Here is a 16,226-nt window from a genome sequence, read left to right as displayed (position 1 = left end):
AATTATTCTGAAAATTCTAACCCCACTAGAAGATTGGTGGTTTGCTTTTTGTCTTTTTTTAGATTGTGTTTCTCAGTAATCCCCCAGGAGAGGCAGCTGGGCTCTTGAGACCAGCTACCAGTGACTTTAAAGTGATTAATGCTTTCCCCCTTCATTATTCAAGATAAAACTTTATCATCACAAGGAACCACTTAATCAAAATGCTAGGAATCCTCTCAGTTATAAGAAATTTATTGGAATGATTCTTTTTTAATCTCAAGTCATAAAACCATTTTAAACTTTAAATGTCATGGCAACATTAATGAACGATTTATTGAGGGCAAAACAAATTGGTTTATCAGCTCCCAGGCTGCTTTGGTAACCAAGGTACTTTGGTAACCAAGGGAGAAGCCTTTGCCTTTATAAACAGACGTGTAAGCTTTGCAGAAAGGAGGAGATCCTACAAAAGTTTTGTAAGGATGAAGTTTTGGAAAGTGAATCTAATATTTTTGTTCACTCTCAAGGCCATTTCAATTATGCCTGAGTGGGCAAAATAGATAGGGAAGTGAGCTGTTCTTACTGACAGTCGACTGTGATGTGAAGAGTTGAATTTCCTTTCCTTCTTCATAATCCATGACCAGCAGTTAAAGAAAAATAAAAAGTTTGCCATCCCATTGTTTACTCAGCGTTATTGATTGCCTTGAGAGTAGCTTGCTTCCCATTTGTATTCCTGATGACAGCTCTAACATTTTGTTTCTATGGATAAACAAAGTTGTGAATAATGAAGATGCACAGGGAGGCAGGTGGCAGGAAAACGTTTTGAGAATTCCTCAGGGCATTGTAATTTTCCAGAGAGATTCCTGCAGACCTCTCATGACTTTCAGAGTGCTTTGGGGGAAAGTTTGTGTGTTTGGCAAATAATCAGTGCCTTGCTTGCTTAAAACCTAAGTAACTTATGCATTGGATCTATCTCCTTCCCAGATGCCCTTTCTCACAAACCTCAGCCTGTGCCTGGCTGAGAGAGTGGATTATCTGGGAAACAGACTATGAGATGAGTTCTGAATGCAGGTACTTTACTGGGAAGTGCTCTTGGGGTGGACACGTGGGAGGGGGCGAGGGCAGCAGGATTAGGCAAAGGGAAGGTTGAACTGCTGTCAGTTGCAGAGAGGTGTTTCTTAGTAGACCCCACGGGTAGCTGTAGAGCCAGGTTGCCCTTCACAGTTGTCCCACCTTGAGACAAGGAGGCTGGACCGTAATAATCCCCTCCTTCGTGACAAGTTATGGATGTAGCTGCCTCCCAGAAGGGGCTGCCCTAAAGCTTCAGCATCTTCCTTTAGCCATGGGAGACTGAGGGGCTGCAGAGGGGAGCAGAAGGTAGGTTTCTAGAGGCAGCTATGGAAGCTTCTTGTCCCCGGTGGCTTCATCACTGACCAGATGGAAGGAACCAAGGTTGGTTTCTTGACTTATAACAGAAAGGTCCAAATTCTGTGATGTTGAACCCCACGCTGAATTTTCAGAGCATGGAAGCCCCTGCTGCTTACTTTGCTCTCAGCCTGAGCCCCTCTTCATGCTCTATAGGGGCTCCCCCAGGAGTTAGGGCTAAGAGAGGCTACATGGCTTCCCTTTCCTCAGGAACCTTTCAGGCAGAGGAGAGGGACATTATTTCTTCTGTTGAGGCACTTCTGGGATCGTGGAGAAGACAGACACACACCCATGAAAGCAGGAGAGAGGAACCTCAGGAATGTGCAAAAATGCAGAGTAATAAAGCCCAAACCTATGCGCATTTTGGAGTCATAGCTCATTCAGCAGTGGAGTTTCACAGTCTCCTTCAGATTTCATCTGTATCCCTTCTAAACACTCATTGAGCATCCCCAAATACCCTTCCCTGAGGCCAGAGGTACACATCTGGCACTCAGAACTGGCTGGGTTAGGCCCCTGCAATGTGAGCTTCCCTAATCACTTCTCTGTGGGCCTCAGTCTCCCCTCTGCAAACAGGGCTGGGCTCGGAGCTTTCAGTCCTCTCTCTCTCTCTCTCTCTCTCTCACTCACTCACTCACTCACTCAATCTGGTTTGCCTGGGGCCTTGGCTTCTTCTGGTGCTGGTGCTTATCCACCTCATTACTCTCCAGCTCCCTCCCACTCCTGTTGGGTTGACATGTTATTAGAAATGGCCCTGAAATTGTTTTCTTCACTGGATAAAATATTCATCACTTAGATCTGTATTTTTATTGAAAATTTCAAGTGGAGCAGGCTCCGTTTATGTTGTCATACATCATAGGCATGCAAAGCCTTGCATGAGCGAGCAAAATCAAGGGTTGACAGGGTTTATGAACACTGTGTGTGGAGAGACAGGGAGGGGGGCAGTGAATGCCCATGATTTGTCTAGCAGGCATTTTCAGAAAGATAAATCAGCAGCAGCAGTAGTAATAGTGATAATAATAATAATGGCAATAAAAAGATAAGTTAATAATTTTAGGATGAGGGCACCCACCCACTGTTTTAATTGTGTAATTATAAGTTTTGTTCACTGCTGTATCAGTGCCTTCTAGAGTGTCTGTGATAATGTAGGGGCTCAAAAATACTTGTTGAATTAATTAATTATTTCTAGGAGAACCATAGCCTTCTACCCTAGTTCAACTAGGGGCATAGCCTCAGTTTGCTGCTTGGTCCTCCTGACTTTGGATGACAAACTTTGGTTTGGTGTTCTGCTTCAAAGACACTCTTACTCTGAGGGCCTAGGAAGTGATTGCACCGTTGAGTGAAGTATTGGGGAGAGATCCATGGAGGGTTTGGCTCCTAAAGGTTGAGATTTGGGTCTGGGGACAAAGGCACTCTTCACTCTACCCAGAGACTAGGCCCCTCTCACTTTGTGTGAGTCAGGGGTGTGTGTGTGTGTGTGTGTGTGTGTGTGTCTCCCCATGGAGGTGTTGTGAGCATGTGTGTGAGTACACAGGTAGGTGTGGTGTGTGTGTTGGGAGAGACGCTGGGAAGGAAGGGGATAGTTTCCAGTTTGAAGGTGCTGAGGTCCTTTAAATGGGAAGATGCCATCCCTAAACCATGCCCAGGAGAATGGGTTTCCCTGGGCTGCCTGTCTTTAGGGATGGATTTGTATGGCATCAAGTCTTTCTAAAAGGTGCCTCATGTGGTCAGTGGAGATCTGAGCTAAGAGTGGGTAACTTTGGGGACATGAAGCCACAAGAGTTTTCTATTTATTCCGTGGAGCTGATGAAGACCCAAAGCTGGGACAAGAGCCAAATGGCTCCACGTTCTCAGTTCAGAATTCAGAATTCTAAGTGCTCCCAGACCTTACTGAAAGTCCTGAGTCAGAGAAGCAGCCTTATAAGTCCCTTCCCATCGCTTTCCTGACCATAGTAAGGGACTGAAAGAGAGAAGGGTTAGGAGGGAAGAGGAAGGGTTAGGAGAACTGAGGTGTTTATAAAGAAATGCTATTCATGTCCTCTTTTCCCTATATCTTGGGGGAAGGAGAAGGAGTGTTACTCCTCTCTAAAACTGAGAGAGGAAGACCCCAAGAGAATAACTCATAAATATTGGGGGTCCCCCGAAGTCTTACTCCTCAGTTAAATGAGGACTAGCGATGGCTTCACCTTTGAAAGTCATCAAGCCACCAGGTTTGGAGAATGCCCAAAGCTGCCGTGGTTTGAAAACAGGGTCAGGAGAGAGGTGGAGGGTCTGGAAGGGATGCCATCAAGCAGTCTCCTGTCAGTCATCTGGCAGGGCTAGAGTACATGAACTTCGTGTCTATTGCATGGGCCCCTTTGAAGGTAGCTGGGCTTGAGCCATCTTGCTGGTATCTTCTCTTTTTCCCATTTCCCCACCTGCCAAGAAGGCTGCCCACAAGGTAAGGAGTCCCAGAAGCAAGAAGATATGGATTGAGCCTCCTCTAAGAGGGACCAGAGGATGGTGGTGAACTTGAGAAGGGTGTCTCATATGCAGGTGCTGGAGGAGGAGTTCCTTCCAAAGAACAAATAAACACTTGCCACAAAAGACTGACGTTTGGACACATTGCCATAAGGAAGAGCTGACCACTGGCCATTTTGAAGAAGCAGGGGCAGCGTGAAAGAAAGAGGATGGCCATTTTGTTCTAAGTGCTCACCTAAGAACACCTCCTTCTGCCTGCTCCTCCCCACCGCCAACCCTGACACCAGGGGTAAAGCACACGTAAGGGGTGGAGAGACGTTTGTCCACAAAACTTACTGTCTTTCTCTCCAGGCTGGTGGAATGCACGATAGCTCCTGCCTGTGCTGGGGGCAGGTACTGGGGTGGTGGGCAGGAAGGAGAAGAGTTAGAATTTGTGTGTGGGAGTGGAGCTGTGGGACAAATGGCTGCGGAAGTCCTGGAATTGGGTTGAGATCCTGTTAAGGGCACCCAAGAAGGGGGTGTCTATGGGAGGAAAGAAATGCTATGGGATAGCTGGACAGTTAGGGAAATGTCAGGAGAGGCCATCATTAAATCACCGTCCGAAGCAGGAATTCTCTGGTTTTCTATCTTCAGAGGGGAGTTTGCACTATTTCAAACCAGCCAGTTTTCCACATGCTATTCCTCATAACCGTTAGATGACAGGATTCAGCCATGTGTAGCCATCAAGCATACAGGTTGAAACCTTTAGGAGCTAACCAACAAGCCAACTGAACTAATGGCGCAATCCTCATATATTGGCTGACAGATACTCGGGGACAGACATGGTGCCCATCAGGCTCCTTCGAAGCCCAGGAATAAATTCTGTGCTGGTGGCCTCATTAGTATGCATGGGTGTGGGGTCCCAATCAGATAAGGGCTAGGAAGTGCCATTAAAACCAGCAAGGAAAAGCGGGCCAGCTGAGCCTGATTAGTATTGATTGGAATTTCTTGCCACCAATAAATTCGCTTATTAATGTTGATGTTTGGAGTCCCTGTTTTCATAAGAGCAGCCATCTTTGCTCTTTTCTCTTTAAATCCTTTCTTCCCCTTGATTTTCTGTTTTGTTTTGTTTTCGGTGACAGTTTTCATTTGAAAAAGTATTTTACAAAGAATCAGAACTGTGGTCTGCAGAGGGTTCATTCTACTCTGCTCTCTTGCTCCTCCTCTTTCTCTCCAGCACTGTCTTTTTCTCAGCTTGTGTCCACCATGTGGTGGTTGGGGAAGGAGTGTGTAATAATCCCCCCCCACCCCCAGCCCCTTCCAGTACTGTTTCAGGTTTCCTGACTCTGCAGAGAGTTTCCTTTTATTTTATTTATTTATTTTTAAGTTAAAAATTTTTAAAAAATTTTTTAAATGTTTTTTTTAATTTATTTTTGAGAGAGAGAAAGAGAGAGTGCAAGCAGGGGAGGGGCAGAGAGAGAGAGAGAGAGAGAGAGAGAGAGAAGAGACGAGACACAGAATCTGAAGCAGGCTCCAGGTTCTGAGCTGTCAGCACAGAGCCCAATGCAGGGCTTGAACTCATGCACCATGAGATCATGACCTGAGCCGAAGTTGGACACTTAACTGAGTGAGCCACCCAGGCACTCCTATTTTTAAGAATTTTTGTAAATATTTTTTAAATTTATTTTGAGAGAGAGAGAGAGTGAGCACGTGAGCCTGGGAGGAACAGAGAGACAGAGGGGAAGAGAGAGAATCCCAAGCAGGCTCCATGCTGTCAGCGCAGAGCCCCACACAGGGCTCAATCCTACCAACTGTGAGATCATGACCTGGGCTGAAATCAAGAGTTGGATGCTTAACTGACTGAGCCACTTGGGTGCCCCTATTTATTTATTTATTTATTTTTTTTGAGAGAGAGAGTGCGTGACAGTGCACACATGCGTGAGCAGGGGAGAGGGAGAGAGGGGTGGAGGGAGAGAGAGAATCTTAAGCAGGCTTCACACTCAGATGGTGCCTGACCCAGGGTTTGATCCCGTAACCCTGGGATCATGACCTGAGCTGAAATCAAGAGTCTGATGCTCAATTGACTGAGCCACCCAGGCGCCCCAAGAATTTCCTCTTAAATAGTATCTTTCTCTAGGTTTTCTTAAAGGAGCAAGAACCCAAAACCTTCTGTAATTTGACTCTACCCTTGCTAAACTGTCATTTCTACCTGGGCAAGGGCTGTTTCTTTTTGATTGTCACTAGATGCCCTGGCTGTGTTCAGCCTCCAGGCATTCGCTAAGTGCATTATTACATAAAAACAGGCACAACCATCCTGTTCCCCACTGCTCCCCGCACTCACCAGGTGCTGGAGGCTTGTTATCCTGTTGTCAGGCCAGTACTACATCACTGTCCTATCCCCACGTGTCCTTTCTTTCCACTGATGCACACATACATGCGTTATCTTGCAGACCCAGAAGCAGTCCGAATCCTGACACCACAGCTTTGCTTTCTTGCCACATTTAATTGATTGTAGTTTGGCAGATGTTGTTGATTAGCTCTTTGAGTTGGAGACTGGTACTGATGAGACTGAAAGTATGGAATTTAACTTCATATAATTTACCCAAAATAACAATCCACTGACCACAGGCTTCACCCCTAACCTGACCAGCCACTCACAAATGAGTATGACTTGTTCTGGGAGAGTAAGTGTATCAGATTCAGCATAATTCAGTGCCACTGGAAAACTGACTCAAAGCCAGTGACTTCCTGAAGGGCTTAGGAATTTTGTCCCTTTACATCAAGAAGGGTATAGCATTAAGGATGTAGGGGCATGGGACTCAAACTCCATGATGCTTCCTATATGTTGTGCTGGTTGTCACCCATACCTAGTCCTTACCCTGAGAGGCTAAAGGAGCATGGAAAAGGGCCACTGGTGTCAAAGACCCGTAGATGAGAAAGAGACCTCAGGAAGAGAGGCTCTGTGTTGTTGGGACCAACTTTTGGGTATACAGCTTACTTAAGGCATTAAATGCACTATGTTATTAACTGACAGTAAATTGCTGGATAAATATACAGAAAGATCTTTTTAAAAATTTTTTTAATGTTTGTTTAGAGAGAGAGGGAGAGAAAACGAGCAGGGATGGGCAGAGAGGGAGAGAGAGAGAGAGAGAGAGAGAGAGAGAGAATCCCAAGTAGGCTCTGCATGGTCAGTGCAGAGCCCAATACAGGGCTAGAACTCAAGAACCATGAGATCATGACCTGAGCTGAAATCAAGAGTCAGATGCTTAACTGACTGAGCCACCCAGGCGCCCCCAGAAAGAATGTATTATGTCAAGGACTGGTTCACTACAGTAAATACCCTCACAGATATCAGTTTCCTTGGATGACAGGTGAATATGAGACTAGCCAGCTTTCTCTCTCCCCACCTTTCCACCTCTACAAACCCCTAGTTCAGAGTTGAAAAGTTGGAATCTTCTTCAGCCTGAAGATCATAACTCAAATTACATTTCGGTATGAATGTTTCCTGCCTGGGTAATAGACACCCAGGGCCTTATTTGTAAACTAATATCAGGAAAGGAGTGGGCAAGATTATTGGCTGATTATCTAGGTGGCCAGGAGTATGTGAGTGGAATAGGTCAGATGACACGGTCCACATGGACATTTGAACACATGTTCTAGAGGGCCAGAAGAACAGTCTTCTTACTTGACCTTCAGCTATGTCTTGGGCAAGTGGGTACACCTTATGTGGACCAGGATCCCCAGGGTCTTTTCTTGAGCTTAGGTGGTGATAATGGTTGATTCCACCTTGTATCTGGAGGTAATACTATATTGCAGGTTACTTGATGGCAAAGATTTTTCTTCTTAGGTTTGAATTGCTTATAGCACCTAGCATAGGACCCAACAAATGTTGAAAGGTACCCAACAAATGGTAGTTGGATAAAAGAAAGCCAAGTGAATATAAAATGTTTTTCACAAAGCATGGTGGTCCCTATTACAGAAAGAATCAGGATAGTCGGTGCTTTAATCGAAGGTAGTGACTCCTACCTGGCTGACCCCGTGTTTCATTCTTTGTTACTTGACTTGGAAACAAAGGATACAGTGTCCTGAAGGTCAGACCCTTGCCACCTTCCAGGACTTGCCCCTGGGTCTTACATATCTGTTTTTGTTGGCTTAAGTGGTTTGTGGTGTTTAGGGATTCTAGTGGGAGAATTGCTAGGGAGAAGGGACAGGGAAGGAAAAATAATCTTTCTAGCGTTAGGAAATGGATTTGGTAACTTTTTTTCTTGCTGTTTCCTGGTCAGTTTTGAGAGTTCCTGGTTGAAAGGGCTTACGAATTTTGGAAAAGTGAGGAAGGAAAATACTTTCATTTTCAATTGGGTAAACAATCTTTGCCCTTTTCTTCAAACCTCCCAAACGGCTCTAGAGGAAAGATGCTGTTGATCCATTTAGAATTTTTCAGTTATTCTTGTGGTTTGGTATCCATAGATTGGGGTCCAATGGCTGGTATGTGGTATGATGGGACATCCTTGGGAAAGGTGCCCAAAGAAATTGAAATGGGTGGCTTGGGACTTTCTTGGGGTCAGATTTGTTGCAAGGATGAGAAGTATATATCATTAATTCTTGGTCTGGAAGTAGTGACGAGACTGCATTTCCAAAGTTTCTATTTTATAATGGTGTCAAGTAGTAACTCATGAGATTAGATGATGTCTAACTTACAGAATACTCTTTAGTCAGTTCATTCTTAAGTCAACTGGTAAGAATTTTCTGAGCATTTACTGTGTACTCAGCACTCTAATGGATGTCAGAGGGAATGAAGACTTACAACATGTGCTTTGTATGTGCAAGAGGTTTATCTCCCAGTTCACGGTATAAATTAACACATAGGAACGCATAGTAACACAGTGCTGTCTATGGTGGGATTCTAAATTATGTGCTCTGACTCTAGCCCTTTATCTTGCTTTATTGCCTCACAGAAATTATTAATGAAAGTATATCACCTATGCATTTGTTTACCTGTTTAAGTCTCCGCCACTAGAATGCTCCATGAAAGTAGAGACCTTTGTCTATTCTGTTTACGATTGGAAGTAAATAATTTAATCTCTGGCCCATATTAGGTGCTTGGTAAATAGCTGTTGAATCATTAGAGTAGATTCTAAGTGCTCGAAGAGAGATTTGTCAGTAGAGGTTAATGTGAAACAGGATTTAGTAATAATAGATTGAATTTTTAATTCCATTCAGCATATATTATTTAGCACAGACTTTAGCTCCCTTTGGATAGTCATGCTGATGATATAAGCAGTATCTAGGCCTTGGATCCAGGCCTAGCTCACTACTACACCTGCATCTTTCCACCATGCAATGCTGCCATCCACAAAAATGGCCTGGTCTTCCCACTGAGTGTTCTGGGGGCCACACATCAGCGATGGAGATCTACATCTGGTCTGCATGTGCCTAGCCAGGATTCAATCTGATTATGTTGCTATACTGGCAGCTCTGTGATGACTGGTCCCTTCTTTTGGTCATCTAGTCGTTGTGCTACTTACCCAGGAAAATGAAGGTATTTGTGTGTGTGTGTGTGTGTGTGTGTGTGTGTGTGTGTGTGTGTGTGTGTGTGTGCGCGCGCGCGCGCGTGTGTGTGTATGAGGGAGAGAGAGAGAGAGAGAGAGAGAGAGACATTAGTGAAACAATGTGTCCCAGACCCCACAACGTATTATCTGAGAAATTACAATATTTTCACCCAGAAGCATTTCTAATGAGGCCAAGAACCTGATTAGTCTGAAACAACTTGGGAGTGACCCTCTCTGGTGGTGGTCAGGCCATTTGAGGGCTATGGTCCACTGTGACGTCAGAAGACCCTACAGGCTTTTTAGCCCACAACACACTGTTTGTTTCTTCTGGTTTGACCGCCTCAAAACTCTGCCACTCTGTAAACGGTTTCCTGTGCTTTCCTTTACCACAAAATCTTAGAATCATGTGGAAACCCACATTATTGGGGCACTCAGTCCTCCATTTTCTCTCTCTAGTACCATCTAAAGACCAGGGCTCTAACTTTGAGCTGGTGTTTAGTTTCTGAAAGTGGTGGTGGTATCATTATTATTATTTTATTCTCTTTAAGATTGTGAGAAAGGAAGAAAAAGAGCAGGATGAGAGCATAACTGGCTTCCGCGAAGTTATTTTTACTTGAAGAAAAAAATGGGAATGTGTGTATCTTGTCTCTCTCATGCTTTGCTGGTTTTCTCAAAGTTGGATTATTCTGAGCCATGTCTGTGGTGCACAGCTCTTGGTTGGAAAGAGCCGGTGGAAAGGGGATGACAGAGACATCATCAGCCGAGATGAGCAGAGGAGAGCACAGTGGATGTGCCTTCCCTTTTTTAAATTAATTAATTAAAATTTTTAAAAATTACATCCAAGTTAGTTAGCATATAGTGGAACAATGATTTCAGGAGTAGATTCCTTAATGCCCCTCACCCATTTAGCCCACCCTCCTCCCACCACCCCTCCAGTAACCCTCTGTTCTCCATATTTAAGAGTCTCTTATGTTTTGTCCCCCTCCCTATTTTTATATTATTGTTGCTTCCCTTCCCTTATGTTCATCTGTTCTGTGTCTTAAAGTCCTCGTATGAGTAAAGTCATATGATATTTGTCTTTCTCTGACTAATTTCACTTAGCATAATACCCTCTATTTCCAGCCGCTTCTTACTCAACATGTCTCCAGAGGCAAGGGAAACAAAAGCAAAAATGAACTATTGGTACCTCATCAAAATAAAATCCCCTTCCCTTTCTTTTTGACTTGGGTGCCTTGTGCAGATTCAGAAATGCCAAACCTTGAGCTGTGCTGCCCATGGGGATAATGGAGGCTGTCTTAGTGCGTATGGGCTGCTGTCACAGATGTCATAGGCTGGGTGGATTATAAACAACAGAAATTTATTTCTCACACTTCTGGAGGCTGGAAGTAAAGGTTTGGGTGTCACATGGTCAGATTTTGGTGGAAATTCTCTTCTGACTGCAGGCTGCCGACTTCCATTGTATCCTCATACGGTGGAAGAAGCAAAGGAGCTCTTTGGGGTTCTTTTATGAGGGCACTCATCTCATTCCCAAGGGCTCTCCTCTCGGGACCATCACACTGGGGGTTAGGATTCCACATAGTAATCTGGGGAGAGACACAATCCAGTCCATTGCAGAAATTCATGATTACTGAGAGCCAGGTGCTCTGCAGGGTTCTGTCATATGTACCTTTTCTCAGGTAAAGAACTGAGGAATACGATGATAGTAACCCCCTGCTTTCCTGGTTTAAATACAGAATCCTTTGCCACATTCCAGTCCCTAGCTAAGGTTTAGGGTGAGCCAAAACAAACCTATTCATAATTTTAAAATACGAGCAGGACACTTAACAATGATTCTGTACCTCATTGCATAAATTTTGTATAAATCAGTATAAATGCATAAATAGGTCTAGGTGACAAAGTTGAGCTAAGAGCACAATATGGTGATAAGATGCCAGTTTCAGAGACAGATCTGAGTCCACGTCTAAACTCAGTGAGTCCGTCTTCTCATCCGGAAAATTGAGGGTTTTTAACCTACCTCCTCGTTTTAAATATGGCAGGTGCCCAGCCAAGTGGCTACAGGTAGAAGGTACTGGATAAGTGTTAATTTAGATTCCTGTTTTGGTGCTGCTTACACTGCCTTACACTGCTGTCTTTTTCAGTGTGTGTTTTGTTTGTCAACCAGACGATAAACTTACTGAGGGTACGGATTGTACCTCCAGCATCTTTATCTTCCTCATCGTGCCCAGCACGATGCCTGGTGATGAAGAGCCACTTAACAAAATCCTTAATGAAGGCTCATTTAGAGATGGTGAAACAAGACCTACCCAGTGCCGTAAAAATTGCACAGGGACATCACTGAAGTGTGTGTATCCCCAGCACTTAGCGCGATGCCTGGTGTATAGTGGGTGCCCATAGTGGGTATTGATTTAATACGTGAATGAATGAGAATAACAGAGACTAACTGAATATGACCTAAACTTGATTACATTATACCAACCATTACAGAGCACTGGCGTTGCAGGGACCGATGAGGCCTTAATTACAGGATTACAGTTCACAAATATCATGCAATAAGCCAGTTCAACTTTAGGTAGCTGGTGAACACTTAGGAGACGGGGAATTTACTGATATTTCTAGAACACTCTCTAGTGTAAAATATATTAGGTGTACAAATCATACGAACACTAATTAGAGAAGATACTTAGGAATAATGTGTATTTTTCTAATCTGGATTGTTGACACTGGGGGCTTCCACTTAGGCAGTTTGTTAAGGAATGTGATGCTCGTCAAAAGAGTGCTTTGTAGAAATTCTTTTTAATCCAGTCATCAAGGGTCAGGAAGTGGGGAGTAGGTGAGAGATTCTGAAGTTACAGTGGATGTGGGGATGTTAATGCTTCAATAGAAGTGCAGGAGCCCTTGGCTTTCTCTTACTTGACTGCTTCTAAATGTGTTTTCTTTGTCACAGCTGACATCTGACATCTTTTGAGTGCTTGCTGTATGCCAAGCGTTGTTCTAGCTCTCTCCCTTCAGTATCTCAGTTAATCTCTACAGCATCTCTATGGGTTTTATATGCTACCAATTAGAGACCTGAGGCTCAGAGAACATAAACTCTCTGCCACTGCCTCACAACTGAGAAGTGAAGGTGGCATTAGAGCTCTGGGGGAAACCCATGCTCTGTTAGAACCACTGTGCTTTAAGTCCTCTTCTTCTTTTTTGAATGTTTTTTTTATTTTTGAGAGAAAGAGAGAGCGAGCACAAATGGGGGAGGGACAGAGAGAGAGGGAGACACAGAAACTGAAGCAGGCTCCAGTCTCCAAGCTGTCAAGCACAGAACCTGACGTGGGGCTCTAACTCACGAACCGTGAGATCATGACCTGAGCCAAAGTCAGATGCTTAACTGACTGAGCCCCCCAGGAGCCCCAAGGCCTCTTCTTATCTTAGTGCCCTGAATTGGGTGGTTCTGCCTATGGCAAGCACCCAGAGGAACACAGAAGTGTATTGGGCATTTGGGGATATGGATTCAAGTAACATACTAGGTCTCAGCCCTACGGCAGTTCTGTGCAGTCAAGAAAGTGAAATGGAAACTTGTGTAGTTGTAAAAACCCTAAGAATTTAAGAATAGCAGAAAAGATTGTGTCCGAGGTGAGGGTGATCATTTGGGTTTGGCAGATGAATGACGTTAATCCGGGTAGGGACTGCAAGGTGAAATTGGGGTGAGGTAGTGGAAGGCAGTCTATGAAGTGACGAGTGGGAAGCCTGGTGGGGAGGGTTCTTCAACTCTGCAGCAGAGGGAAATCCAGGGAGAGCTGCTTCAGGGTCACCTCATAGGGGTCCCCTTGCACAGTGATTATTGGAGGCTGATGGCGAGGGGTAGTTAGGAGCTACTTCTTGCCCATTCTGTCACACACTTCAGCAATTCCATGACACGTCCAGCCTGCAGCAAAGGTGTGAAAGGAGGGAGTTTGGTTTTGATGCTTCTTTGTCATTTTGCCTTCATCCTTTGTTTCTTCTTTTTCTTGCCCTTATGTTGGTCTTCAAATATGAAAAGTCACTTCCCCAGCAGTAGCCCTCACTAGAACTCCTCTCCCCCTTCCTCTTGCCTTCTGATTAGTGTAGCAGACATGCCCCGAGCACCTTGTGTATGTTAGCATCGCTGTTTACCTGTTGTGTGTGGCTGACTAGCTGGCTGATGTGGTAGATGAACCCACGCTCCAGTAATTGCTTTGTTAATGTGCCGATGCAGTCTCCCGGTGTGAACACAGAGAAGTCTGGGAGAGAAGTTGCTGAAGTTTTTAGAACTAGGCAGAGGATGAGAAGCCTGTGATGAGAGACTGAGAAATGATGGCTCTAGAGATGAAAGGAAAGTGAAGAGAGTGGTTTCACTGGAGCCAAGGGAGGAAAAAATGTGAATATGGAAGGAATAGAGAACAAACTGAGGGTTGATGGGGGGAGGTGGGTGATGGGTATTAAGGAGGGCACTTGTGTTGAGCACTGGGTATTCTGTGTAAGTGATGAATCACTGAATTCTACTCCTGAAACCAATATTGCACTGTATGTTAACTAACTAGAATTTAAATAAAAATATAAAAAAAAAAAACCCGGAAGTATCCTCATGATAGATTAGATGAACAGAGCAGTTTCCTCAAGTGATACATGATTCTGTTCTTTTTTTAAAAAATGTTTATTCATTTTTGAGAGAGAAAGAGAAAGAGACAGTGCATGGGCTGGAAAGGGGCAGAGGGGACAGAGAGAGACAGAGATGCACAGAAATTGAAGCAGGCTCCAGGCTCTGAGCTATCAGCACGGAGCCTGATGCGGGGCTCGAACTCATGAACCGTGAGATCCTGACCTGAGGTGAAGTTGGATGCTTAACCAACTGAGCCACCCAGGCACCCCTGATCCTATTCTTAAGAGAAGTATACATCTATGGGCATTTATAGAAAAATGTCAAAGAGGATATACAAAAAAGGTTATTGGTAGTTATTTTTGGATTTTTTAGTGTATCTGTTTCTAATTTTTCTAAAATGAATGTAAGTCATACTACAGTAGTAAGATATGGAAGGTACAGTCGAAGCCAAATGTGGCAGATAAGACATGGAAAGAAGGATGTGAATATATCCCTTGGCTTTGACAATTTGGAGAATGTTAATGACCTTGACGAAAGTTGTTTAAATGGAATGGGGAGGAGCAGGAGTCAGACTGCAATAGGTCAGGGAGTGGGTGGGAGGGGTGGACTTAGAGACTGTGTGTGGCCTGCTCTGTCAAGGATATGGAGAAGTGGCTCAGAAGAAAAGAAGTTAGGATCAAAACTGAAGGTGTAGAAGTTGTGGGATGAAATAAAGGTGTTTATAAAATGGGAGGGGCTGGAATGTGTATGCTAAGGAGAGAATCAGTTCACATATGCTGGATGAAGATGTAAGGAGAGGGGTGAATAACTGATGGAGCATGGTCCCTCATGAGGCCGAAGGGGAGAAAACCAAAGAGCAGAGTTCATTTTAGTCATGGGAAGTCCATCCCTTCCACTATGGGAACACAAGTGAATGGGTGGATAGGTGCCAAGATGTATGTGGTTAGGGAAGAAGATGAAGACACTCTCATATGGTGATCTTGACTTTCTCAGAAAAGCAGTGAGTGTAACCTTTGGTATGAGGTAAGGCTGCCCTGAAACCAATGTCCTCACAGGTTTTTGTCAGTATAACAGGTTGGATGCAAGCTCTGTGAGGGCAGTCTTATATGGCACGTTCCCATATGTCTCCAGTGCTTAGCATGATTCCTGGAACGTAGTAGATGCCTAGAAAATATTTGTCAATTATATGAATATATGATTAGAAAAAGAATGGGTATTCCTAGTCTGTTATTCATTATTCATGTCATTCCATAAATGTTCAATATGCTTCAGGTACCATAATCCCAGAGGAACCCGGACAAGTGAGGAGATATCTAGAAAAGAGTGAACTATGATAGGAGATTTGGAACCAGATATAAAAGAATGAATAGAGAAACTGAGGATATGTCACCTGCAAATTTAAGCCTTTGGAGACAGAGGAGGACCTTCATCAGATATTTGACAGGCTGCTGGCTGCAGACCTGCTACATTTGTTCCATGTTTCTTCAGAAAGAGAACTGGGATTAATTGGTGAAAAGTACAGAGAAGCATGTTCTGTTCAATCTGAATTGCCAAAAAAATGGTAGAAAAGATTTTTTCCAGAAGTCGATAATTCTTGGTCACTGAACGTATTGAGGTGTAGGCTGGATGCCTTCTGGTTGTGGGTGTGGTACAGGGATCCATAAACAAGATGGCCTCTGAGATCCTTTCTTCCTCCCTTTAGACTTGGAGGTGTTATAAGTTTCCACCAGATTTATTTGAGTGGAAATGGATTGGAATTTTTTTTTTTTGGTCATCTCATAGTGAGTTGGACCCTCTGGTAATCTAGAACTATCATGCTTTGCTGCTACGATGATAATTTAAGTTCACAAAAATGACTCTGAGACACTAAAAAATGCTAAAGTACCATCTAAATCAAGTGAAATACTTTATAAAGCACTGAGCATGGGAATTGCCACCTACTAGGGACTCAGTAGATATCTTTAAAAGGTAAAAATTATTAGGTTAAGTAGTATCTGCTTTTTTTTTTTTTAAATGTGAAGCATATGGGTCATCTATGCCTAACATCCATAGTTATCTTGGAGAAACCACTTGATCTAGTGAAAAAAAAGCACACATTTTGGAGTCAGACTTGAATCTCACTCTCCCCTTCACCACTAGCTGTGTAGGACATGCTTCCTTGTAATTTTCCCCAGTTGGTCCAGGCTCTGCTCTCTGATGTCCCGTGAAAGGAGTCTGCCAGCTCTGTGATTAGG

The 16,226-nt window shown here is 43.9% G+C and overlaps 1 protein-coding gene across 10 annotated transcripts in view; it reads left to right on the top strand.

Annotated features, from left to right (window-relative positions):
• HHAT (hedgehog acyltransferase) overlaps positions 1–16,226 on the top strand; it is a 321,914-nt gene that overhangs the window by 210,663 nt on the left and 95,025 nt on the right. For 8 of the 10 annotated variants that reach the window (XR_006214213.1, XR_006214214.1, XM_042976895.1 and 5 more), the window contains one exon: positions 961–1,047. The exons of the other annotated variants lie outside the window; for them this stretch is intronic. Coding sequence is in view for 6 of the 8 variants with exons in the window: in XM_042976895.1 (XP_042832829.1) it covers positions 961–1,047 (87 nt within the window). In the remaining 2 variants the exon portion in view is untranslated. The remainder of the gene's footprint in view (positions 1–960; positions 1,048–16,226) is intronic. 10 annotated transcript variants of the gene reach the window in all.

This window comes from Panthera tigris, chromosome F3, assembly GCF_018350195.1.
Source record: "Panthera tigris isolate Pti1 chromosome F3, P.tigris_Pti1_mat1.1, whole genome shotgun sequence".
NCBI lineage: Eukaryota > Metazoa > Chordata > Mammalia > Carnivora > Felidae > Panthera > Panthera tigris.
Note: the sequence above shows the minus strand (reverse complement) of the source record. Positions and strands in the feature narration are given on the sequence as shown.